Source organism: Rhinichthys klamathensis, unplaced genomic scaffold, assembly GCF_029890125.1.
Source record: "Rhinichthys klamathensis goyatoka isolate OS25496 unplaced genomic scaffold, OSU_Roscu_1.1 h1tg000437l_1, whole genome shotgun sequence".
NCBI lineage: Eukaryota > Metazoa > Chordata > Actinopteri > Cypriniformes > Leuciscidae > Rhinichthys > Rhinichthys klamathensis.
Genome location: NW_026606933.1, coordinates 601,285 through 629,249, shown reverse-complemented (window position 1 = coordinate 629,249; position 27,965 = coordinate 601,285). Strand labels below are relative to the sequence as shown.

The 27,965-nt window shown below is 39.6% G+C and overlaps 1 protein-coding gene across 1 annotated transcript; it reads left to right on the top strand.

The window, feature by feature from the left end:
* The first annotated feature begins 51 nt into the window (after positions 1-51).
* angel1 (angel homolog 1 (Drosophila)) lies at positions 52-27,965 on the top strand. The gene is made up of 11 exons (XM_056236065.1): positions 52-162; positions 2,510-2,688; positions 7,047-7,485; positions 11,505-11,722; positions 14,059-14,128; positions 16,959-17,389; positions 20,674-20,800; positions 22,523-22,648; positions 23,025-23,055; positions 25,104-25,267; positions 27,544-27,965. Exons 1-11 carry the CDS (start codon positions 99-101, stop codon positions 27,708-27,710), a joined length of 2,016 nt encoding a protein of 671 aa, XP_056092040.1. The 5' UTR covers positions 52-98; the 3' UTR covers positions 27,711-27,965.

Genomic DNA, 27,965 nt, shown 5'->3' with positions numbered 1-27,965 from the left:
CTCTCCTGTTGGCCGTGACGTCATCCCGCTGGCGTTGGTCGTCATGCTGTTTACGTTCAGCGTTATGAATAAAGTTTGTTCCCGTGCTCCTGTGAATCATGATAGCGAGTGTGATGTTTTACGCGCTCTATCCGCTCTCGAGGTTCATCGGCAGACTCTCAGGTAAGAGGTCCACGGAGTTTCGTTGCGGTTGCCGTTTGTTGATGTTGCAGCACGAGCACGAGCACGAGCACGTGCGCCCGAGGCTAAACGAAGCCCAACAGCGTCCGTGACACGCGCAACTTGTCGAAGTTTGGGTTGAATAATGGATATAAAGTGTGGCGACAGAATAAGCGATCAGCAGAGTCTGACATATAGTTTGGTTCTGCAGGCCTTCATTTATGTGCACGCTGTCAATCAATCAATCAATCATCCATCCGTCAATGCTGTCAAACCACCCAATCAAATAATTTCTAACATAACCCATCTGGTGCAGTGATGGTGTCCGATGGGAATACCATGGTGCTTTGATTTAGGAATAGTCCGGGGCTGGTTGTCACACTTTTTATTCAAGTAAATATCTCTAAGGGTTGGGTTATGAATTCCGTTCTATTTTTTTCCTGGACTCTGAGCCTATATGTTAGTAATAAATCAAGCATGTTTAATTAATTGAAATCATGAAACTTATACAATTTAACTACAATTTATTGAAAGTAAAAAAAAAAAAAAAAAAAAAAAAAAATTTAAGGGGCCTAAGACAGTCAATGGAAACAAAAATGGACAAATGTTTTTTTTTATGGAACAGTGCAGTATTTATTATAATAATTCTTTTTATTTATTTATGTGCTTCGTAATTTTTTAATCAGTGATGAGAAAAGTGAAGTCTCTTCTCTGATGACGAGGGCGGGGCTATAACCTGTCACTCACATGAGATCCACCAATAGCAAACCAAAACCATCCAATCAATTCCCTACGGACAAAATCAAGCCCCGCCCACATTTGTTCTTGTTCCAGAAGTGTTGTTCTGAAACGGTACCTACTGCATTAGTGCCGGCCATTTTTTTTTGTGGCGTTGGTGCCAGAAATATTTTTTCTATTCATTTTTCCTGTGAGGATTTAAAGGTTATCTAAGCCATGTCGGGTGACGTCATTTCTTGTTGACGTTTAAAGTATTGTCAACAAAACGGAGGCTAGCTAGACCCCCCCTCCTCCTCATCCGCGCACTAACCCTCCAAACCCCGCCCCCAAGTCCTTCTTGTCGGTGATTGGCTGGAACTGTAAGTCATGTTTCGTGGAGCGGGTTAGTCCACTTTGTTTTTGTTGCTGTTTGTGGAGCCTGGGCTGTCTACAGAGATCGCGTTTCTTTACAGTGTGTTCAGGGGACAGGCAGCCAGCGGTTTAGTGAGGAGATGTTTGCTGTATGTGACAAAAAAAGTTTTGGCCTAAAAAATGCGTGACATCGCTTAGAGCACCTTTAAACAAAATCTTTGTCAAAGTGTTATAAACCATGAAACAAACCAATAATCAGCTTTGATGAGAATCATAACATTACAAACTTTGAATTGAAGCAAAAAAAAAAAAGAAAAGTATATGAAAATTAGACAAAAAGACAGATACAAGACTGTGAACTTTAGTGAGGGAAAGAACTACAATCCCATGAAGCATTGTGAATGACAAACTAATTAAAATCAGTAGAGAAGTATAAAACCATTCATTTAAATTCGTTGATTACATCTATAGAAAGAAACGATATATTTTGACTTGATTACATCATCTGCAGTGCTTCATGGAGTGGGCGGACCCAAAGCCACGATTTGATCACTGTGACTCTCTAATTGGTGGAATTATCTGCACAGCATCATGGGTAATGTAGTTTTCACCCACAAATTCAGCTGATTTCTGATTTTGAATACCATTTAGGATGGATATGATGTGAATTGAGATGCAGCAACAGTTCTTAAATTAGCCTAATCAAATTAGTTGAATGAATGATTTAATGACGCACTCATAAAGACAGTCACTTTGTCGCCACCTACTGGTGTAACAGCGTAACATGCAGAAAGAATCACGGTAAAATCCTCACCTCCAACACACAGACTGACAGTCTGTCTGGATGGAACAAACACAGACAAGCCGAGTATAACACACAAAGTCATAATAGTGGAGTTTTGGATGAATTCATAACCTGATTTATGACTATTTAAAAATCAAAGTGTTTGAAACTAACCTAGAGAAAATAAGAAAATTTGTGCAATTGAATTTTTGATTCAAAATCTGATCGTTGGATCAGGACAAGTTCTCCATGTGACAACTAGCCCCAATCTGCCCTTGGCTCTGAAATATTACCATAATAATACACTATCTTGTTCCAAGAAACTCCAAATTGCACCATAGTACTGCAAAAAAACAGAACCTGATGTAAATTTAAGAAATAAATGTGACTTCAAAGTGACCTAGTCATGGAAATGACACTATGTGAAATCAATTTCCAAATAGATCTGTTTGTCACTTTTCTATTTTCTTTCGACAGAATTGTGGTGCAAGGCACCGTCTGTGTATGTTAATGGGAAAGAGGTCTGGGATGGTGGCGGCGCTGTTTCTGGACCGCAGCAGACGGGCCTGTCACTGCAGTGGCACAGCGCTGGAGACACCGACACCGGCCGCGATCCAGACCACACGGAGACAGAGAGTCCTCAGGGAGCGCTGGAGGTGCCTTAAAGTCTCCCTGTAGTTGATCATTTTATCCCTTAAAACTCATCTTTGATCACCAAAATATTTAAATGTTTTTTCCTTTTTCCATGCCTTAAAATATCTTGAATGTAACTCGACACCCTCGCCTCATTTAGTATGCGCGGCTCTATGAATATGTAAATGAGCCCCGCCTCCACTCACTCCCTCAGCTCAGAGATCCACTGGTTGACGATCACACGTTGATCTGATTGGTTACAAGGTCGTTTGTGACGTTAGAAACACCAGCGATTTCAAACCGTGTTTTTGAGACTGTCTTTGGTTCACTGCAGTTTTAAGCAGAAAATACTCAGCAATGCTGTCGACTTATGAACTTACACATGGTGTGTCTTAAAGCATATTAAAAACCCCACATACACACATAAACAACATTAAAGCTTGGTTTCACCACAGGGGGACTTTTAATATTTTAAATAGTTCAAGAAAAGTCTTAATCATCATTTCAAGAGGTCTTAAATTTGGAAACGGAAATCATGATATGGCTTAATATGATTGATTATTTAACTTCAAAAGGTGATGTAATTATAAGCACTGCATGTTTCAGAGTAAAAATGCTGCGCTGTTGCTCGTGGTTTCAGAGCAGTTCACAATCAGTGAAAACTGCACGTTTATGCCAAACGATCGCTTATTGATCTACTGGTGATGAATTATGACATTGTTTACCTTATAGTGTTTTTAAAAAATTGTGGCCTTTTGGAGTAATTAGCTGTTCTAATTCGTGCAGCGCTGTATACAGGGTTTACCAGGGTAACCGCTGTGATCCTGCTGGAAATCATCACCTTTAGAAGTTTAAAAATCAATCACATTGTTAAGCCATATCACGGTTCCTTTCTGTATCCAAATTTAAGACCTCTTGAAATGCAGTTTTCTTAAAGGGGCCATATAATGCCTAGGGCTGGGTATCGATTCAGATGTTCAAATTCGATTCGATTTCGATTCACAAGCTCACAGTTCGATTCGATTTCGATTCTCGATTCGACTATAATGAATATAGATGTAATACAAATCTAAATATCAGTTATCATTTTTTAGACAATTTTTTATTACATTGATCTCACCTAAATGTTTGTTTTTACAATGGGGTAATTTTTTTGTTAAGAGTTTATGCAACACATGGAAGCTTGATTTCAATCTTTGAATTAAATTGAAAAAAGTAGCACAAATAAATACAATAGAATAGACCTAAAGACACAAATAAAGAGACATAAAAAGAAAAGTTTTTGGGTAGGTCAGAAATACTACAGAAACTGAATAAAGTAATCCAATGTAAAATAACACTGGATAGTCTTTTAGTCCTGACTGAATTAAATACATAGGCTATTAATTCTGATTCCTTACAATTAATGCTATATTATGTTGTTTTGACAACAAAATTAATGACAGACACATATGGCTGCGTTCACTTTAAGAGCTAGTGCACGGATCCATTACTGTTTCATTATACTGTCTGTCACACGCGTTTTATGCTTATTTAAGACATAGCCGACTGTCTTTACGAGGTTACTCACCAAGACCAGAGTTTTGACATCATTTTGCGTGTTTTTAACTGTTAAAGTGATATAATCCACGAAAAATTACTTTTGTTACTGGCGAGCTGTTTGTGAGGCGGATTTAGGCTTTACTGTATGTGCACGCAATGAAAAACACGCGCGAGTGCGCGAGCACAGGATAGTTTAAAATTGCTTGAATGTTTAAACTGGTAAAACTTAAAAAAGACGTGAAAATGATAAACGTTAGTTACGATGCAATGCTGGCCCGATTGTGCAAGTGAATCATGTCCCGACTCCTAAACACGAGTGTGTATATAAATAGTCTCTGGTGTGTATCGACGCCTGCAGCGCTTGACGCTTGCCTTGTGCAGAGTGAGAAGACGCAGCACCGCGAGCCCTGAATATGGAAAAAATCGATTCGTGGCCGTTGAGAATCGATTTTGAATCGACCACATTTTAAAAAACGATTAATCGAAAAATCTATTTTTTTGCCCAGCCCTAATAATGCCATTTTTGTACAAGCTAATATGATTCTTTAGGGTCTAAATTAAAAGTTTGTAATATACTTTAATTCAAAATTCTCATTAGTATTGTAAGAAAACACTTATTTTAACTGGTCAAAAACAGCTCTGTTTTCAGCACGCCGTTTCAGTGCATATCCCTTTAAATGATAATGAGCTTAGCTGACTCCGCCCCCTCTCTTCTGTGCGTACACCGTTTGTAACACAATAACACAATAACCATAACGCGTTGTTCAGTATAAACATGGGATTATGAATTATATTGAGAACGTCATACATAGAAAACATGCCGTAATGTACCCTGAGTGTAAACCTTAGACGCATTCATCGTGAAGCGTGCAGCTAGCGATTTGCAAAGATTTAATAAAACGTTACACTCACTTCAGTTGTTCTAGAGAGGTTCTGCAGGAACACGAATAGTTGGTACCGATCCTTTTTTCATGAGCAGCTTCTTAGCAAATCCAGCTTTACACTGACCCTCGTTTATAAAGCAGTCTGCTGAGAAATGATTCGCGCAAACATGAGAGCATTGACGTTGCTCGTGGGGAATATTCCCTTCGAAAACAAAACTCAGCCACTGCGTCTTCAGCGGTTCGGATTGAGGAACATTAAAATGACTGTGTTTGTTATTACACCCAAGAACAGAACACCACAATCGCTTATACCACCATATTCTGCTCATAGACAGTGCTCCAGCATATCAACAATGACCGCGCCGGTCCACTATGATTGACAGCTGGCTCACGAGCGAGGGCGGGTCTGTGTTGAAACGATGCTGTCAATCAACACTCGTGGGAGGGGCTTCCGAGCGTGTGACATCACAAAATTGAATGGCTCAATTTGAGGCAGGGGAAAACATATAAGGCAGTGGTCTCAAACTTGCGACCATGCGACAAACTTGTGATATTTTGTGGCCCCCTACTTGACTTTAAAGTTTAATGTTAGTGCGGCCCGTCGTTGCGTGTGCCGCGTTTTTTTATCCCTTATGGGCTACCATAGATAGTCTCGTGACAGCTCACGGGTGGGTTTGTTGTCAATAGTTGTCATAGACAACCGCGAAGTACAAACATACTGCGCCTGGAAAAAATGAGCGCGTCGCGCCTACATTTGAAATAACGAACTTGAGCGCGCAAAATATGTGAGCGCGATATGTGAACGGCCCCTTGGCGAGCTACCTCCAATCAGGCCACGAGCTACTGGTGGCTCGCGAGCGACGTGTTGGAGAGAGACCCTGCTCTAAAACAATGTGAGAATAATAACTTTGAGCTTGTAATATGTGTCCAACGGGTTGATAAGAAGGTTTGCTTTGATTTGTGCAGTCAGTAATTTGCCTGAGACACTATACATGTGTAAAAAGAATTCAATAAGACGGGCAGACATGACTGCAAATATTTGTATTTCAAAAGCAATAATTGTTTTTCTAAGTATAATAAAAGGAAATGTGCCTTCCAAAAAAACATTCAATATCATATTGAAAATAAAAAGGACATGAGCAAACATAAGAATCACAAAGATGTTGTGTATAAGGAAAAGACAAAGAAAGTTTGTAAAATGAACTTCAACTGTCAGAAGGACAGCTCATGAAGAACCAATCATGTACAGAAAGGAATGTTCAAATTCAGAGGAACAGTTCAGCAGAAACGTTAATAATAAAGATTGAGAAGATTGGATCAGTTGTGCTCCTTTTTGGAATACTTGAATACTATTTTTTGTGGAATACTTGATGCGGCCCAGCCTGACCCAGACTCTACCTCCAGCGGCCCCCAGTTAAGCTGAGTTTGAGACCCCTGATATAAGGAGATTAAAACAAAAACACTGGATGGATTTTTATCATTATATGATGGTTGTGTACAGGCACTGCCAACACACATTTCAGTACAATCAACTTGTAAAAGTGCATGTAGCATTATATGACCCCTTTAACAGGTGGATCAAAGAGAAGCAAATGTGGATGCTGATGCATATATAATATATCATGCATTTTAAATATAATCATCAGAATATAAATATAATCACTTATAATTTTGACTCAAAAAAGAAGCAAATGTGCATTCTGAAAATCTAAAGGTATAATATATCATGCATAATCATGCATTTTCAATGTAATTAACAGAACATAAATATAATAATTTATAATTTTGACTCATCCCATAAAAAAATGGTTTAAAGGATGAAATGTGAGGTTTACTTGTTGTTTTTGTCAAAATCTGTATTTGAACTGTGTATTGTAGTTTTTACAGTCATGATGATGCTCTACTCCCCGTCCATGTGGTAATCATTTAATGCAGGTCTTAAAAACTGATTTTAGATTGCCTGCATGGAAACTAGTGTGAACGATGGACGCGCAGACGATGAGAAAGCGGCTTTGGTGCTGGAGGAAGAAACTGATGATCGTGACCCTGTGATGAACGAGTGTGTGTTTACCAGAACTGAGTGTGAGAGTCAGTCTGAACACAGCTGTGCTCATGCAGTCGAGATCGATGCGGCACATGATGATGACCGTGTGATGGATTCCTCCCTGTCTGACATGTTCCTGGGCTCTGGCTCTGGAAGCGAGGCTCCTCTACACGCCGGCTGCCCAGTGTTTGATCTGGCGGCTCTGCTTGCAGACTCTCAGACGGCAGCGGAGCCCTTCGGCTGGCACTTCCCCACCGGCCTCGGCCTGTCTCAGATGTGTTACCGCCCGTACGTGCAGTTCCCTGCCGTCAGCTACTATCCTGCCTTTCAAGACAGTGACAGTATTGAAGGTGGGATTCTCAGATTTATCTTGCACAATATACACTCTTCCAGACAGAAGTTTATAGACGCACTGACTAAAGGTGTCTGCTTCGGTTACTGAAATATGTAAAAACTAGGGCTGTGCAACGATTAATCACATCCAAAAATAAAAGTTTGTTTACACATAATATATGTGTGTGTACTGTGTATAATTATTTTGTATACATAAATACACCCACACATGCATGTATATATTTAAGAAATATTTGAATTTGTATACTTTATATATAATTTATATTATATCAAAATTTTAATATTTTATATATAAATAACATAGTTTTCTTAAACATATATGCATGTGTGTGTGTATTTTTATATATATATATATATACACTCACCTGTCCAACTGCTCGTTAACACTTAATTTCTAAGCAGCCAATCACATGGCGGCAACTCAGTGCATTTAGGCATGTAGACATGGTCAAGACAATCTCCTGCAGTTCAAACCGAGCATCAGTATGGGGAAGAAGGTGATTTGAGTGACTTTGAATGTGGCATGATTGTTGGTGCCAGAAGGGCTGGTCTGAGTATTTCAGAAACTGCTAATCTACTGGGATTTTCACGCACAACCATCTCTAGGGTTTACAGAGAATGGTCCGAAAAAGAAAAAACATCCAGTGAGCGGCAGTTCTGTGGGCGGAAATGCCTTGTTGATGCCAGAGGTCAGAGGAGAATGGCCAGACTGGTTCGAGCTGATAGAAGGGCAACAGTGACTGAAATAACCACTCGTTACAACCGAGGTATGCAGCAAAGCATTTGTGAAGCCACAACACGTACAACCTTGAGGCGGATGGGCTACAACAGCAGAAGACTCCACCGGGTACCACTCATCTCCACTACAAATAGGAAAAAGAGGCTACAATTTGCAAGAGCTCACCAAAATTGAACAGTTGAAGACTGGAAAAATGTTGCCTGGTCTGATGAGTCTCGATTTCTGTTGAGACATTCAGATGGTAGAGTCAGAATTTGGCGTAAACAGAATGAGAACATGGAACCATCATGCCTTGTTACCACTGTGCAGGCTGGTGGTGGTGGTGTAATGGTGTGGGGGATGTTTTCCTGGCACACTTTAGGCCCCTTAGTGCCAATTGGGCATCGTTTAAATGCCACGGCCTACCTGAGCATTGTTTCTGACCATGTCCATCCCTTTATGGCCACCATGTACCCATCCTCTGATGGCTACTTCCACCATGTCACAAAGCTCTAATCATTTCAAATTGGTTTCTTGAACATGACAATGAGTTCACTGTACTAAAATGGCCTCCACAGTCACCAGATCTCAACCCAATAGAGCATCTTTGGGATGTGGTGGAACGGGAGATTCGCATCATGGATGTGCAGCCGACAAATCTGCGGCAACTGTGTGATGCCATCATGTCAATATGGACCAAACTCCCTGAGGAATGCTTCCAGCACCTTGTTGAATCTATGCCACGAAGAATTGAGGCAGTTCTGAAGGCAAAAGGGGGTCCAACCCGTTACTAGCATGGGGTACCTAATAAAGTGGCCGGTGAGTGTGTATATATATATATATATATATATATATATATATATATATATATATATATTTACACATAATTTATATTACATATAAATATAAATATTTCATATTTAAATAACACATTTTTCTTAAATACATGCATTCCCATTTTCACATACATGCGAACCCACGGTTCGGCGCGCATGTGACTCGCGGACTCACTGCGGAGTTTGACCATCATTGAGTGCAAGTTTATCATCTGGACGTTTTTGTTTTTCCAATTTACACATTTAAACAATTCTAAACGCAGAAGAAAAGGCAAAAATCGGTACTCGCGCATTATCTGTGCGCACCGCCGCACACACTCGCAGAAAGAGAGAGAGAGATAGGATATATATATACACTCACCGGCCACTTTATTAGGTACCCCATGCTAGTAACGGGTTGGACCCCCTTTTGCCTTCAGAACTGCCTCAATTCTTCGTGGCATAGATTCAACAAGGTGCTGGAAGCATTCCTCAGGGAGTTTGGTCCATATTGACATGATGGCATCACACAGTTGCCGCAGATTTGTCGGCTGCACATCCATGATGCGAATCTCCCGTTCCACCACATCCCAAAGATGCTCTATTGGGTTGAGATCTGGTGACTGTGGAGGCCATTTTAGTACAGTGAACTCATTGTCATGTTCAAGAAACCAATTTGAAATGATTAGAGCTTTGTGACATGGTGGAAGTAGCCATCAGAGGATGGGTACATGGTGGCCATAAAGGGATGGACATGGTCAGAAACAATGCTCAGGTAGGCCGTGGCATTTAAACGATGCCCAATTGGCACTAAGGGGCCTAAAGTGTGCCAGGAAAACATCCCCCACACCATTACACCACCACCACCAGCCTGCACAGTGGTAACAAGGCATGATGGTTCCATGTTCTCATTCTGTTTACGCCAAATTCTGACTCTAACATCTGAATGTCTCAACAGAAATCGAGACTCATCAGACCAGGCAACATTTTTCCAGTCTTCAACTGTTCAATTTTGGTGAGCTCTTGCAAATTGTAGCCTCTTTTTCCTATTTGTAGTGGAGATGAGTGGTACCCGGTGGAGTCTTCTGCTGTTGTAGCCCATCCGCCTCAAGGTTGTGCGTGTTGTGGCTTCACAAATGCTTTGCTGCATAGCTCGGTTGTAACGAGTGGTTATTTCAGTCACTGTTGCCCTTCTATCAGCTCGAACCAGTTTGGCCATTCTCCTCTGACCTCTGGCATCAACAAGGCATTTCCGCCCACAGAACTGCCGCTCACTGGATGTTTTTTCTTTTTCGGACCATTCTCTGTAAACCCTAGAGATGGTTGTGCGTGAAAATCCCAGTAGATTAGCAGTTTCTGAAATACTCAGACCAGCCCTTCTGGCACCAACAATCATGCCACGTTCAAAGTCACTCAAATCAACTTTCTTCCCCATACTGATGCTCGGTTTGAACTGCAGGAGATTGTCTTGACCATGTCTACATGCCTAAATGCACTGAGTTGCCGCCATGTGATTGGCTGCTTAGAAATTAAGTGTTAACGAGCAGTTGGACAGGTGTACCTAATAAAGTGGCCGGTGAGTGTATATATACAAAATAATTATACACCGTACACACAATATATTATGTAAACACAAACTTTTATTTTAGATGCGATTAATTCTTGAAACAAAGACCAAACCATTGTTTTTTCATGTGCTGGTCAGGTTTGAGATTTTGCTTCCATAACTACGCGCCTTCTTTCAGACTAGTGGAAAGAAAACATCCAAAACACACAATTAAGTGTTTATCTTTTTGCGCTTTATCTATTTGCATCTGTAGATTTCAATTACAAGTCAGAAATCTCCACTTAAGCAGCTTTACACACACCAAACTTTACAGTTTTATTCATATTTATATTATGAAAGTTTGTTTATAGGACATTTTATTCCTAAAAACATGGGGGAAATTTTATGTTTCTGTCTGTTGAAAGTATTTTCAGATTTATGGAGGGATAAAAAGAGAAATCCAAAATCCCCTCTGGATTTTTTTTAACTCTAATATATTAACAAAATGATTGTGAACTTGGCTTTACCCAGTGTTCAGATTTCTGTTCTGGAAATGTATACAAATTTATGCGTATTTAATTAGATAATACATCATTTGCGTATTTAAACACTTCAGAAAAGCAATACAAAACCATTTCAGAAAAGAAATAAACGATTGTCTTAATGGACATGATTAATCAAATGGGTAAAAGTATGTAATTTAAATTTGATCTCAAATAAATGCTGTTCTTTTGAACTTTCTATTTATCAAACATTCCTGAAAAATAAAATGTATAAGTTTAAGCAAAAATATGAAGCAGCACAAAATTGATCATATGAAATATGGAAATAATAATAAAGAACCCAAACATCTGACTGGTAAGGTTACACATAGATATCATCTGTTGAATGATTGGCTTAATCTTCCATTTAAATGTCCTTTTTCCTCTTTCCAAGTGACGTGGCGAGTGTGGGAGGACTTCAGCGAATCCCGGACCGGCGCCTGTGTGGACGCGGCTGATGCGTTTGACTTCAGCATCATGTCCTACAATATCCTGGCCCAGGATCTGCTGGAAGCGAATCCCGATCTGTACACACACTGCCCGGAGGAGGTGTTAGCGTGGGACGCCCGGCTCCGGACCATCCTGAAGGAGCTGCAGATCTGGCAACCGGACGTAAGGCCACCGGCAACCCTAAACAGAGAAACGTGACGGACATCGCCTCTAATAGAGTGCATTAGTGCCGTCCACTTCTTCTGCACCGCTGGTTCCTGAAGCATTTTTCCCATGGGGATATTAAAAAGTCCTTGTTTAAACCATTATAAGCCGTGAACAGAACCAACCAGCTATGGGGAGAATCACAACAGCACAACCTTTGATTTGAAGCAAAAAAGTAAAGTTTAAATAGCAATAGATTCTATTTACACTGTAAAAATAGCAGTATTTTCTTTGCAGTAAGTAGTAGTTAAATGCTATTTATACTTATAAATAGTGGCAGATACTATTTGCAACTCAGTGTTGTTGTACATTAAATGTATGCAATAAGAACATAGAGAGTAAATTATTATATTTATTAAAATTATTAAATGGATGCTGTTTTGTTGACACAATAAAGCCCTCCCTAACCCTAAAGACCTTATTATTAAACACACGTTAGACACTTTATTTCCAATATTTGAATATTTTCTTCATTTTTATTGAAAATAAAAGCCTCTCTGATCTGAGATGTGATGGGAAAAGGGAGTAAAGGTGGATTTGAACTCGGGTCTACACTCACCTAAAGGATTATTAGGAACACCTGTTCAATTTCTCATTAATGCAATTATCTAATCAACCAATCACATGGCAGTTGCTTCAATGCATTTAGGGGTGTGGTCCTGGTCAAGACAATCTCCTGAACTCCAAACTGAATGTCAGAATGGGAAAGAAAGGTGATTTAAGCAATTTTGAGCGTGGCATGGTTGTTGGTGCCAGACGGGCCGGTCTGAGTATTTCACAATCTGCTCAGTTACTGGGATTTTCACGCACAACCATCTCTAGGGTTTACAAAGAATGGTGTGAAAAGGGAAAAACATCCAGTATGCGGCAGTCCTGTGCGCGAAAATGCCTTGTTGATGCTAGAGGTCAGAGGAGAATGGGCCGACTGATTCAAGCTGATAGAAGAGCAACTTTGACTGAAATAACCACTCGTTACAACCGAGGTATGCAGCAAAGCATTTATGAAGCCACAACACGCACAACCTTGAGGCGGATGGGCTACAACAGCAGAAGACCCCACCGGGTACCAATCATCTCCACTACAAATAGGAAAAAGAGGCTACAGTTTGCAAGAGCTTACCAAAATTGGACAGTTGAAGACTGGAAAAATGTTGCCTGGTCTGATGAGTCTCGATTTCTGTTGAGACATTCAGATGGTAGAGTCAGAATTTGGCGTAAACAGAATGAGAACATGGAACCATCATGCCTTGTTACCACTGTGCAGGCTGGTGGTGGTGGTGTAACGGTGTGTGGGGGATGTTTTCTTGGCACACTTTAGGCCCCTTAGTGCCAATTGGGCAATCGTTTAAATGCCACGGCCTACCTGAGCATTGTTTCTGACCATGCCCATCCCTTTATGGCCACCATGTCCCCATCCTCTGATGGCTACTTCCAGCAGGATAATGCACCATGTCACAAAGCTCGAATCATTTCAAATTGGTTTCTTGAACATGACAATGAGTTCACTGTACTAAAATGGCCCCCACAGTCACCAGATCTCAACCCAATAGAGCATCTTTGGGATGTGGTGGAACGGGAGCTTCGTGCCCTGGATGTGCATCCCACAAATCTCCATCAACTGCAAGATGCTATCCTATCAATATGGGCCAACATTTCTAAAGAATGCTTTCAGCACCTTGTTGAATCAATGCCACGTAGAATTAAGGCAGTTATTAAGGCGAAAGGGGGTCAAACACAGTATTTGTATGGTGTTCCTAATAATCCTTTAGGTGAGTGTATATGCGTCAAAGCTTTCTGCTACACTTGGTGTAAATAGACACCCCGAAAAGTAAAACTGAACAAAAAGACAAGACTCTGAACTTGATGGCTTTAATAAGTGAGAGAATTACAATCCCATGAAGCATGGCGAATTAAAAAATGAATTAAAAACGAATATGAAACTATTTCTGAGAGCGTAGGGAAACGGACTCGATTATATCATTAGTGGTGCTTCATGGGAGTGGGCGTAAATAATTATAAATATTAGTCGGCTAAATGGAAAAATCCCAAAGCGGCATCGACGCAGCGTCTCGTTCCCTCGAAAGGGAAGTTGAAATAATGCGAACAGATGGCTTTAATAAAAGCATATACCATCAACTAACAACCACAGAGCTCAGAACAAGTCTGTCTTTAAAGGTTTATAAGTTATCATTAAAAAATACATTCCAATATGTAGTTTTTAATGTCGGGCTCACAGATGCGCCATGTTTGTATTTGTCTGTTGCACTAATATCAATATTTCCTCTTCTGTACAGGTTATTTGTCTTCAAGAAGTTCAAGAAGATCACTTTCATAAGCAGATGTGTCCTGTCCTGACTGAAATGGGTGAGGTGCCGAACAGAATTATTCTGGGAACATGAAATGAACCTGCCGCTGATAACACACCAGTGAGGATAATCTTCCACATGTAGTCTGTAGGGCTGGTCCAAATACCATTTTTTGAGCTTCGAAGCTTCGGTAGTAATGAACATCGTATTTTCTAAGCTTCGGTAGTAATGAACATCGAATATTCGAAGTTTCGGTAGTAATGAACATCGAATATTCGAAGCTTCGGTAGTAATGAACATCGAATATTCGAAGCTTCAGTAGTAATGAACATCGAATATTCAAAGCTTCGGAATCTCTATATGTCTGTCTGTCCGTTTGCATTTTGATTATTTCGAGAACCGTTCATCCAAACGACTTCACAAGGAGTGCAGTGCCGTATTTGGTGCAATATAGATAGACAGGCGAGACGCGACACGTTCAGAATTAATAAACTTTTAATAAACTACAGAACAGCGCGAGCGGGAAGCAAGCGCGCCTCACGCGAGCAGAGCTTATATGCTACGAGAACGGACACTGCACTAGTGATATAAAACACACACACACACACACACACACACACACACACACACACACACACACACACACACACACACACACACACACACACACACACAGGTCTGTTAACTTAAGCAATATTTTTAATAAGGTATAGCCTTATAATATTCTCACTGACAAAGTAGGGTAGATTTAAATAAATAAAAACGAAATTTAAATAAATAAAAACGAAATTTAAATATAGAAAAACAAAATTTAAATAAAGACAAAAGAAAAATAAATGAACGAACTGTAATAGCATAAATAAAGAACACGGTAGCAATAACAATAACAATTTCAATAACAACATCACAAATTTCTATTAATATTTCGCAGTAGATTAATTTAGATTGATAATAACGGGTAAAAAGGATAATACATTTTGTTTCTATTATTCTATTTTCCACAATGTCAAAGCAACGCAGCTTAACCCAAAACACAAGCTCAGGCTCTTCTGTCCACACACACTCCGCTGTTCTGCGCTCTAGCAGAGAATACACCCGTTGCAGGAACACTTTTAGTAGTCCAAGAAGAAGCAAATATATTTATTAAGTAGCTAAGTTATATATTAAGTATTATATTTCACCAGATTTTATTGTGTAAAACGTATTCAAGCGCGAATGAGAACCGTTTCGAGGGGGATGCCAGGTGTGCAAAAAAACAACAAAAAAACAAAAATAAAACGAATATTCGAATGTCACATTTTCAAATCGAATACCAACCCACCAAAACGAATATTCAAATATTCGGGTCCAGCCCTAGTAGTCTGGCCACCATTCAACCCGAAAAATGTCATATAACCATTCCAATAACTCTGAAGCTGTTCAGTTAAAGGGATACTCCACTTTTTTTGGAAATAGGCTCATTTTACAACTCCCCCAGAGTTAAACTGTTGAGTTTTACTGTTTTTGAATCCATTCAGCCGATCTCAGGTTCTGGCGGTACCACTTTTAGCATAGCTTAGCATACATCATTGAAGTGGACAAGACCATTAGCATTTCTAAAAAGAAAATGACCAAAGAGTTTCGATATTTTTCCTATTTAAAACTTGACTCTTCTGTAGTTACATCGTGCACTAAGACCGACGGAAAATGTAAAGTTGCGATTTTCTAGGCTGATATGGCTAGGAACTATACTCTCATTCCTGCGTAATAATCAAGAAACGTCACTGCCGTACCATGAGTGCAGCAGGCGTAATGATATGACGCAGCGCCTGAAAATAGTTCCATTGTGTTGACGGAAGGTGGCCTATTTTCAGGCGCTGCGCTGAAAAGAAAATTGTCTTTTTAGAAATGCTAATGGTCTTGTCCACTTCAATGATGTATGCTAAGCTATGCTAAAAGTGGTACCGCCAGAACCGGAGATCGGCTGAATGGATTCAAAAACGGTAAAACTCAACAGTTTAACTCTGGGGGAGTTGTAAAATGAGCCTATTTCCAAAAAAAGTGGAGTATCCCTTTAAGCTAAAAAAAACTGCATAGTTCCTCTTTAAGCAGAAAATACTCAGCAATGCTGTCGACTTATGAATTTACTCAAGCTCAGGCTCTTCTGTCCACACACACTCCGCTGTTCTGCGCTCTAGCAGAGAATACACCCGTTGCAGGAACACTTTTAGTAGTCCAAGAAGAAGCAAATATATTTATTAAGTAGCTAAGTTATATGTTAAGTATTATATTTCACCAGATTTTATTGTGTAAAACATATTCAAGCGCGAATGAGAACCGTTTCGAGGGGGATGCCAGGTGTGCAAAAAAAAACAACAACAACAAAAAAAACGTAGTCTGGCCACCATTCAACCCGAAAAATGTCATATAACCATTCCAATAACTCTGAAGCTGTTCAGTTAAGCTAAAAAAACTGCATAGTTCCCCTTTAAACAGAAAATACTCAGCAATGCTGTCGACTTATGAACTTACTCGAGGTTTGTCTTAAAGCATATTAAAAACACCACATACACACATAAACAACATTAAAAGCTGGATTTACACCACAGGGGGACTATAAGCGAGTGCACTGTGTATGTAGTTGTACTGAATAATTCGTTATTAAGTGTCCTTTATTACAACCCTGATAATAATGTCACTCCATGGCTTCCAAAAGCATATGAAAGCTGCCCGGCAGTCTTAATTTTGTATTTTGTCATTTACAACTTGTGCATTTGGGATTTAATTGTTGCAATTGGATAATTTGCGTATTTTTCACATGCACACCTGAGTTTTGAGAACTTCAGTCAGACAGGTGGTGAGTTTTCTCTTAATCACCCATTCAATCAAGTCATTTTTTTTTCATCAAGGTTACACCTGCATCTACAAACGCCGCACAGGATCCAAAACGGACGGCTGTGCGGTGTGTTATCGCATCGAGCGCTTTACCCAGCTCTCCGTGAAGCTGCTGGAGTTTCGGCGACCCGAGTGCGAGCTGCTGGATCGGGACAACGTGGGCATCGTGCTTCTCCTCCAGCCGCTGTCAGCGCAGAGCGCCGCGCTCAGCCCCGTGTGTGTGGCCAACACACACCTGCTGTTCAACCCCAGGAGAGGAGACGTGAAGCTCGCGCAGATGGCCATCGTGTTCGCGGAGATCGACGTCATGATCCAGAAATGCAGGAGTGCAGGACGGCGCTGTGAGGTGGTCTTATGTGGGGACTTTAACGCTTTACCCAACAGCCCTCTGTGGAGGTTCATCAGCAGCGGACAGCTCTACTACCACGGGTTACCAACCTGGATGGTGAGTGACCCGTTTACTTACTCGTGGGACAGCAGAGGTTTCACTACAGGACCCAGATTTAAGTAAGGGATCCAGATTTAAGTGTTATCTCTAATAAACCCGACAGAGTGATCAGGATCAGGTCTTCATCAGCCTGAAGGGGTTTATTCTGAGATAACACACACACACACACACACCTGAAGAGGTTTATTCTGAGATAACACACACACACACACACCTGAAGAGGTTTATTCTGAGATAACACACACACACACACACCTGAAGGGGTTTATTCTGAGATAACACACACACACACACACCTGAAGAGGTTTATTCTGAGATAACACACACACACACACACACCTGAAGGGGTTTATTCTGAGATAACCCACACACACACACACCTGAAGGGGTTTATTCTGAGATAACACACACACACACACACACCTGAAGAGGTTTATTCTGAGATAACACACACACACACACACCTGAAGGGGTTTATTCTGAGATAACACACACACACACACACACACCTGAAGAGGTTTATTCTGAGATAACACACACACACACACACACCTGAAGGGGTTTATTCTGAGATAACACACACACACACCTGAAGGGGTTTATTCTGAGATAACACACACACACACACACACACCTGAAGGGGTTTATTCTGAGATAACCCACACACACACACACACACCTGAAGGGGTTTATTCTGAGATAACACACACACACACACACACACACACACACACACACACACCTGAAGGGGTTTATTCTGAGATAACACACACACACACACACACACACACACACACACACACACACACACACACCTGAAGGGGTTTATTCTGAGATAACACACACACACACACACACCTGAAGAGGTTTATTCTGAGATAACACACACACACACACACACCTGAAGGGGTTTATTCTGAGATAACACACACACACACACACACACACACACACACACACACCTGAAGGGGGTTTATTCTGAGAAAACACACACACACACACACACACACACACACACCTGAAGAGGTTTATTCTGAGATAACACACACACACACACACACACCTGAAGGGGTTTATTCTGAGATAACACACACACACACACCTGAAGGGGTTTATTCTGAGATAACACACACACACACACACACACACACACCTGAAGAGGTTTATTCTGAGATAACACACACACACACACACACCTGAAGGGGTTTATTTTGAGATAACACACACACACACACACACACACACACACACCTGAAGGGGGTTTATTCTGAGATAACCACCGGCTGGATGTTCATTATCCCGCTTATTGCACGACTACTTGCCACATAAGTAAATAATTAGACACAAAATATTGATCTGCGTTGAAATATTTAATAAGCTCTTTAAACGCAAAGCTTCGCGGAGAGAGAGCAATTTCAGCGGTGAGTTCAAACTAGACAGATATTTAAGAGATACGGTATACAGGTCCTTCTCAAAAAATTAGCATATTGTGATAAAGTTCATTATTTTCCATAATGTAATGATAAAAATTAAACTTTCATATATTTTAGATTCATTGCACACCAACTGAAATATTTCAGGTCTTTTATTGTTTTAATACTGATGATTTTGGCATACAGCTCATGAAAACCCAAAATTCTCAAAAAATTAGCATATCATGAAAAGGGTCTCTAAACGAGCTATTAACCTAATCATCTGAATCAACTAATTAACTCTAAACACCTGCAAAAAATTCCTGAGGCTTTTAAAAACTCCCAGCCTGTTTCATTACTCAAAACCGCAATCATGGGTAAGACTGCCGACCTGACTGCTGTCCAGAAGGCCATCATTGACACCCTCAAGCAAGAGGGTAAGACAGAAAGAAATTAAGACACAGAAAAGACCCCTTAAGACACAGCCCCTCCTCATTTGCATAATGAGGCAGAAATGCATACAGAAATGTAGAAACGACAGGCAGAAATAAATAGCATTGAAGAAATAAATAGGGTAAAAAAATACAAAGGAAGAATAAAACAGACAAAAATATTATAACATGCACATAAATAAATACTTCAAAAAATAAGTAATTAATAAATAAAGTTGAAGATTATAACAGACAATAAATAAATAAGGTAATTATTACAAAGGTGAATAAATAAAGAAGCTAATTAAAAGAGATATATACATTTATGTCTCACTGTATAATTTAATTTCTACCTACATTTATTTGTTTATTGTTTTTTTTGGGGCAATTAATTGTATGCTTATTTATTTATTGAGCATTTATTTATTTCTGTATTTATTTTTAAATATGGTAGAGTCGGTCCTCCATAGCAGAACTTCCACGAAGAAAAAACGTTCTTAGCGAGTGTATAGCGCTGATGACTTCAGTGAACCGGATGACTCTGTGTTATCAGTATTTTGCGGTTGTTACCTGGGAATATCACACCGCTGGATGGCACGATTGACCAATCAGAATCAAGTATTCCACAGAGTCGTGTAATAAAACTGGAGATTAAAATTTAATTTCATGCAAAAGTAACAATGTTCTGAAAGTCATACATTGAATTCATCAATATTGTTTTTAACTGCATAAACCATGCAAAATGAATAACGTAATGGAGACTTGCCCATTTTTCTAAATGTATAAACAAATCAAGTATATATTTATATAGTGCTTTCAACGATACATATGGTTTCAAAGCAGCTTTACAGAAAATCGCTCTTAGTGACTGCCTTAGTGCTTTATAGAGCAAGTTTAGAGCAGAGCGAAATGATGGTGTATAAGGATGTATATTTAGATCTAGATATATTGTATTTATAGTGTTATCTAGCAAATATATCAGAGCAAAAGTGACTCAAACACATTCAAAAACAAATAATAGATTTAAATATCAGTCGGTTTTAATCTTTTTAAGAGATATTTAGAGATTTAAATGTCCGTCGGTTTTGTTCTATTAACTGATTAACATTAGGGCTGTTCCTCAACGGCTCAGGGGGAGCAGCTGAGCTGAGATGTGCGGCGGGTTGGAGGACTGATGCTCATTTCTCCAGATTCGGAGAGTCCTGATGCTTCTGGCGTACAGTGAGGGCAATTACAGCCCTTGACAGTGGATGCTACGTGGGCAAAGACATGAATCTCGTGTCCATCGGGAAGCTCAATGGGCTCAAAAATATTCCTCATGTGTATATTCCTATTAATATTTCCTGTTGTGTACTTCTTGTATGCGAGATGCATACAGTGATTCTGATCACTGCAGCAGTTTGTAGAAAACACTTGAGTGTATTGTTTGCCTTTGCAGGTTTCAGGACAGACGGATCTGTCACATAAAGTCCATCACGCAAGGCTTTTCGCCCCCTTGTGGCCCAGCAGCCTCGGCGTCAGTGACCGCTGTCAGTACAAGTCTGAATCGCAGACCGCAGCTTCAGGTCAGCGCCTGATCACATCTTTCTGTCATTGCTTGAAATTCAAAATACTGTCTATTATTATTATTACCTTTATACCTAACCTTGTGCATAAAAAAAAAAGTTACACATAGGCCACATAGTGGACAAAAATGTCTGTGTCAAAAAAATTGTACACACCCACACAATTATCGCTGCATAATTTATCCAATTGGCTCTATAATATGCAGAAGCAGAAAACGGGAATAAAGCGAGTATTTGCTTTGTAGGCCAAACCTGAGGAAATGGCACCATCTTGTAAAAAAATGTCGGCCTTGCCAACAGATTGAAAGCCTATTAACAAAGATTGCATATTTCTGTAGTTAAATAACCCTGGGATTAAAAATGGCAGTTTTAATGGGTTTCAATGGGGACAGTTTTGTCCTTAAGGTCCTGAGTGGAACTATTTTGTGTTTCTAGTGCAAAATAGATTTATTAAAGGAAATGGGGGTGAAATAGTAAAATTCCAATGAAAATTCACACCTGTGCCAAATTGTGTGCATTTGGCATTAACACAGGCAAAATGATCCAAAAAAAACAATACTGGGAAAGACCAAGTGTCCATAAGGGCTAAATTAGTGTTCCGGGTCAAAAACGGCCGACCTTGTAAATGCTTGTAAATCTCTAATCATGCTACATTATCACCAAATATTGGATTGAATATTTTTGTCAACTTGTTTTCTTTCAGTCGGCACAGGTTTTGTGTCTTTTTGGAAGTGATTGATCTGAGCTCATGCATTTTTGAGTTCAATAAGCTTGTGTAAAAGTTTTTCACTCAAACACTGAGGGGCATCAGTGAGGCCTACGATCAGTCAGTAAAAAAAACAACATACAAAACCTGTGCTAATTGAATGCAAACAAGTTGATAAAAAAGATTGTATCCAATATTTGGCAATTACAAAGCGTAAAGAGAGATTTATTAGCAATGTTTTGTAGGCTGGTCGTTTTTGACCCAGTAAGCATAAAAATGTGGTGGAAAAATACCGTAAAAGTATAAAAAATTTAAAAAATTGTTTGGGTAGTTGTTATACTCTGTGTGAGCAAAGCAGGTCAATTTTCATTCAATGCAAAAACATTAACCAGCATTTTCAGAAAAAAAGAAATTCTTCTCAGAGTCAAAAATACTGGAGCAATATTAAAGGAGTAGTTCACTTCAGAATTAAAATGTCCTGATAATTTACTCTCCCCCACGTCATCCAAGATGTTCATGTCTTTCTTTCTTCAGTGGAAAAGAAATGAAGGTTTTTGAGGAAAACACTCCAGGATTTCCTCCATATAGTGACTTCAATGGGGTCCAACGGGTCGAAGGTCCAGATGTGAGTTTCAGTGCAGCTTCAAAGTCTCGACACGATCCAGCCAAGGAATAAGAGTCTGATCTAGACAAACCAGCCGACATTTATAACAAAATACACATTTATATACTTTTAACCACTAATGCTGGTCTTGCACGAGCTGTGATGCGACACACATTACGTAATCAGGTTGAAAGGTCATGAGAAAGGTCAAAGACAGACATGGATATCTTGTATAAAGTGGGGAGAGTAAATTATCAGGAAATTTTAATTCTGAAGTGAACTAATCCTTTAATATATGTAATCAAACAGCATTGTTTTTTGTTCAGTGTATAATGTATATAATCGTTAAGGAACCAAAATCATCAGTTAGTTTTGATTCCCAACATGCATGTGTTTAATTCTGTGCATACAGGTATTTTCCCAGTGTATAATCGCCAGTACAGCCATGAGTCGATGCTTCAGCTGCGTTACTGTCCGGCGGCGTGTGTGCGGCCCGCGGACCTGGAGCTCATACCAGGAGTCACCGACAAAACACCAGGTGATCCATTCACACCGGCTGCGCTCGAGTCAGTGCCCATACATGTCAGAACTAGGCTTAGCATTAAATACAGTTTATGCACCATTCAATATTTAAGCCTTGCTTAATTCTTAATTTTTAAAGAAACTTAATTCTTCATTTTAACGAAATATTTACAGAATGTTGAAATAAAACAGCAGATTGTTTGAATTACAAGTTGATTTAAGAGGAAATGGTGCAACAAATGTACAGAGTTGAATGAATGAAATGAAACGAATTAACTAGTAGTTACTAAGGATTTTACATTCCAGTTTAAGAACTTAAAGCGTAACTGTGGACGACTTCTGCAAGTGTCTGAAGTGTTTGCAATGATGGTATTTCTTGTGTTTATTTCCAGACCCAGAAGACATGGACATGTTCAGTAGAAGGTGAGTCAGCTGCTGTTCAGGTTTAACAAGTCTTTGACAAAGACATAATCCTGAAGAGAACAGCATTAATCGGAGAATCGGCTGCTTCCTTGAGACACTTATTTAAATTGCCTTATTTTCCTATCGCATATTTTAGTGATCATCGTAAATTAGGCATCATGCACAAAAGGCACTTATGGAGATTTTCCATTTACAGATTTTCGCTGCCCTTCTCTTCTCTGTAAAGTGAGGGTTCACACAAACCTACGTAGCAGTCGGATGTCCGTATGAACGAAGGCACAGGGGCCTCAACAGGCCATCAAATCAAATCAAATTTTATTTATAAAGCACATTTAAAATCAACTTTGGTTGGCCAAAGTGCTGTACATAAAAGAAAAACAGAAAAGGCAAAAATGGATAGAAAAATGAAGACAAGAAACGCAGTAGAATTACAAAGAATTGAAAGCACAAGAGAAAAGATGAGTTTTAAGCATGGATTTAAATTCAGCTGATGTAAAAGCAGTTCTAACAGGTTATTCCACAACTTGAGCTTTTACAGTGGCTGGCCTCGATCGCCTCTTTATTGTAAGCGGGATTGAGGGACAGACAGAAGATGTTGATCATGGCCTAAGTGATCTGGATGGATTGTTTATATTTGTACCGGAACAGTGGATTGCGGATTTGAAATCGAGTGCATTTGGACTTATTTTTCCAGAAAAACACTGTAACGCCTCAAATAACGCCTTTTTTTCACCTGTCGATGTGTATGAAGGAACTGACCGATCCCCACTTTTGCCTCCGACATGGAGAACAGAGAGATGACAGCACAACTGGCAAAATGTTGGCGACAATTATTGTCATGTAAACATAATGGGCGATATATTGCGTCACCAAAAATGATTGAGGTCATGTACATACTGTATATTGTGTGATAAGTTTTATTTTGTATCATCATTTCAGTTCAATTACTCTGTGCATTTCTAGTGCTTCACATCTGGAAGCTCATTGGTCAGCGGGTCCTTATGGTCCATGGAGAAAACGAAGAGAAACTCAGCAGCCGTGTGAAACACCAGGGGCCTCATTTATAACCGTTGCGTCGCACAAGAGCCGTGTGCCACTTCCCACACATAGGTTGTGATTTAGGAAAACCACTTTACATCTTCATTATGAGTCCTAATCATAAATAACACTGCATGTTCACAATAACAGTTTAAATACATAAAAGAACGATTTAAGGTATGTTTTACATCTGATATACACATTTAGATTAAATTGAAAATATAGGAATTTAATAGGAAAATAGGAAGTCTCGTGAGAAGCGAGAACGAGCGAGAAACACAAACTGCTTTATGGTAATTCAACATAATTATATGATACTGTGTATGATGTATTACCCACTCGGTAGACACAGCTCCACACGATGACGTTGGCCGGCTCCGATAATAACACATGCACATGAGCAGCGTTAGAAAGCGGGAGGAGGTGCTGCAAGTGAGTGTTTTTATCACAGTGTTGTGAAATATACGGTCCACAGCTGTAGGGGGCGCTGATGAGAACACATGCGACAACAAAAGTGAAAATCAGTGAAGAAATGGCTAGAGTTGCCAAGTGCCCCTTTAATGGAGTTAAGCGCTTAAACTACATGAAATCATTACCGAGACGTTACAACATTTTTTTATATTCTTTTAAATAGAAATATTTGTAGTGGATGCGCTGCTTTTGAGCACTTTTCCTGTGGCATGCTGTGTTTTAATATTTTAATACAGCGAGGATTAAACATGATATCACGTGGGTGAATATGCAAAGGATATGCAGATGAGGATTATAATTATGCATAGTAAAACGAGGCGTTGTAAGCGCCATATATGGTTATTTTGGGGAAGAGACGCATGTGAACACAAGAGCATGTGCGCAGGTTCTGGCGTACGCACGGTTTTAGAAGTCTGAATATTTTGGGCTTTCGTGCGCACATACACTTTTAGTAAGGATCCTACGCACAGTTTTATAAATGAGACCCCAGATCAGAAGCATCTGCCGATTCTCACATTAATCTGATTGTGTGTTTGCAGGTTCGGGCACACCTTGCATCACTCGCTGAGCCTGGCGTCAGCTTACAGTGAGGTGCGTCCCGACACTCAGACGCCTGCGGTCTCCACACTGAACTCAGACGGGGCGGCCATGGTCGACTACATCTTCTACTCCACCCAGAGGAGCGGGTCTGCTGGAGAGGAAGGTAATGACCTGAGCTCGATCAACCATCATCCCAGCATGAACATGAGCTCAGTTTAAGGCTACGTCTACATTAATCCGGATACATCTCAAAACGCTGTTTTCGTTTCAAAACGCTCTCCGTCCACACTGGCGTTTTCCAAAGGTTTCTCATCCACACTGAAAAGTCGAAAAACGCTAAATTCACCTTTACTGCGCATGCGTAAACCCTCACGGAAGCTCACTGAGATGATGCAGACAGGAAAATAAATAATAAAATTATTGCGTAAATCTTCTGGCAGGATAATTTTATTTAGCAGAATATCTCAGCATTCACTGAAGCGTCCGGTCGCTCTCACTCACTGTTATATGTTTGGTCTAAAACACTAAAACTGCTCATGTTTAGCAAATGTGAGTGAATTCTGTCATCTGTGCAGGACTGTGATATGGAGAGTGTGTGAAGTAACATATTTTAGCAACTGTGTGAAAGTGAACCGCACATAACAGGCACAACACCGCTATAAACATGAGTATCTATGGGTACAGTATGTGTCACATGACTAAACTTACATCATCGGTTTCCAATACCTCAGTTTTGACAGTCCACACTACATCACGAAAAACAGTGTTTTCAAATGTATCTTCTTTGGAGAGCGTTTTCAAAAAGTGTAGTTTTCATTAGTAAAAACGCGTCTCGGTGTGGACGGAAGGCCAAAACTGAGAAAAAAAGATGCGTTTTCAAACGGACAAGGCCTAAAGCCATTAAATATCTGTAACCGCACTGATTTTGATCCGCCCCAAATCAAACATTGTAATTTAAATGAATTAATTAATTGCATTTAATTGTCTTTTTAATGCTCAACATGATCTGTTAAACCTGTCGCACTCGATCTCCTCAGTCCTTCTGTCTCTGACTGGGAGTTTAGACTCTTTTATCCAGTAAAAGTCTTTCAGTGTAATTGTACAAACGTCCTCCTTCAGCTCGAGCTTCACGAGTCTTTCTGTGTCAAATCTGACCTGATTTATCAAGGAATAACTTTGATAGTGTTAGTAATATTTCAGCTGGACTGAAGGAGCTTCGCTTTACTTGATTGTCATACATCATTTATAGAAAAATCATGAGTATCAAATATGATCATCAGGCTTTTGAGGAAGGTTTATTAGTTCATTTGTTCATATCTGTCGATCATCATTGTATTGCATTGCATTTTATGATTTAAAACTACTGAGCTTTGATCATAAAACTAAGCATATTTAATATCAGCTTACTACTAATAAAAAAAATTCATCTTTTTGTTCATAATAATATCAGCATCTTTAGCATATTTTGCTCAGTTTGGGCCTCTGAATAAAACTGATCTGTTTTTTTATGTTGTTATATTCCCACTATATCAGACTATATGAGCCATAAAAGCCTGATCTATCAAATATGATACTCAAGAAAAAACACATGCAAACATATTTTTTAATATTTTGGTTAAAGGTTCAATAAACTGTGAATATACAGTAGTCAACATTTGAAGTGGATCAAAACCTTTCATCAAAGTTATACATGAATTTAGAACAATACCCGTTCTTGTCTTAGGACAACTTTGATTAACTTTTTTGATCCACTTCAAGTGTTGACTACTGTATATATTTTTTCTATTATTTGATGGGATTATTGTTTGGAGCTTGAGGCTCTGTTTGTTGACGTCACATGACTGATGACGTCACACACACGACTGATGACGTCACACACACGACTGATGTATAGAGCGAATTATGTGCCAAAATTAAACAAACAAATCCAGCATTTTGCAAACAAACTCGATCTGCTTTGCAAAGGAAAACTCGATTCGCAAACAAACAGAAAGCAATTTGCAAAAACAACGGTCAATTTGAGCGAAAATGCAGTGGAGTAACCAATATTGTGTTTTACAAATATAAATAAATGATCCTTGATAATATTTCACAAATAAATACAAACCATCCTACAAATTGCATGTAACCTTTGAACAAATAGCAAATCTAGTGCATACAAATGCATATCTGTCTGTGCAAACACAATATTGGTTACTCCACTGCATTTTCGCTCAAATTGACCTTTGTTTTTGCAAATTGCTTTCTGTTTGTTCTGTTTGATCGAGTTTGTTTGCAAAATGCTGGATTTGTTTGTTTAATTTTGGCACATAATTCACTCCATACTGAAGACGTCACACACATGACTGATGACGTCACACGACCGACTGATGACGTCACACGACCGATGACGTCACACACATGACTGATGATGTCAGCGCGTGTGTGTTGTCCGCACAGAGAGCGCTGGCGGTTTGCAGATGTTGGGTCGTCTGTCTCTGCTGTCGGAGGCTGATCTCTGGTCTCTGAAGGGTCTTCCCAACCAAACCTTCCCCTCCGATCACCTCAGTCTGCTGGTCAAGCTCCAGCTCCGCTCACTGTCCCACTCTGATAGTCGTCTAGTGTAAGGACTGTTTGTCTTTATCGCTTTAATTGGATTGTAAATGGAAAAAAATACATTTTTGGTCAGATGAATATTTTGTTTTCTATTCAGTAACAGAACGTGTGAATATTCTCCAGCATGGCATTTGATGATGCACCATTTACGGTTCCAGTAGTTTAAATCAAAATGCACTTGCATTTATGATGCACTTTTTGTATTTATTTTGTTTTGGTTTTGAATTTCTATTTTGAACAGACCTAAATAAATAACTGCATGTGCT

Excerpts from the sequence above, each read along its gene's own strand:
- angel1 (XM_056236065.1), top strand. The coding sequence starts at position 99 with ATGATAGCGAGTGTGATGTTTTACGCGCTCTATCCGCTCTCGAGGTTC. Across the intron at positions 11,723-14,058 it reads TGCAGATCTGGCAACCGGAC|GTTATTTGTCTTCAAGAAGT; the intron begins GTAAGGCCACCG and ends TCTTCTGTACAG. Across the intron at positions 20,801-22,522 it reads ATCGCAGACCGCAGCTTCAG|GTATTTTCCCAGTGTATAAT; the intron begins GTCAGCGCCTGA and ends CTGTGCATACAG.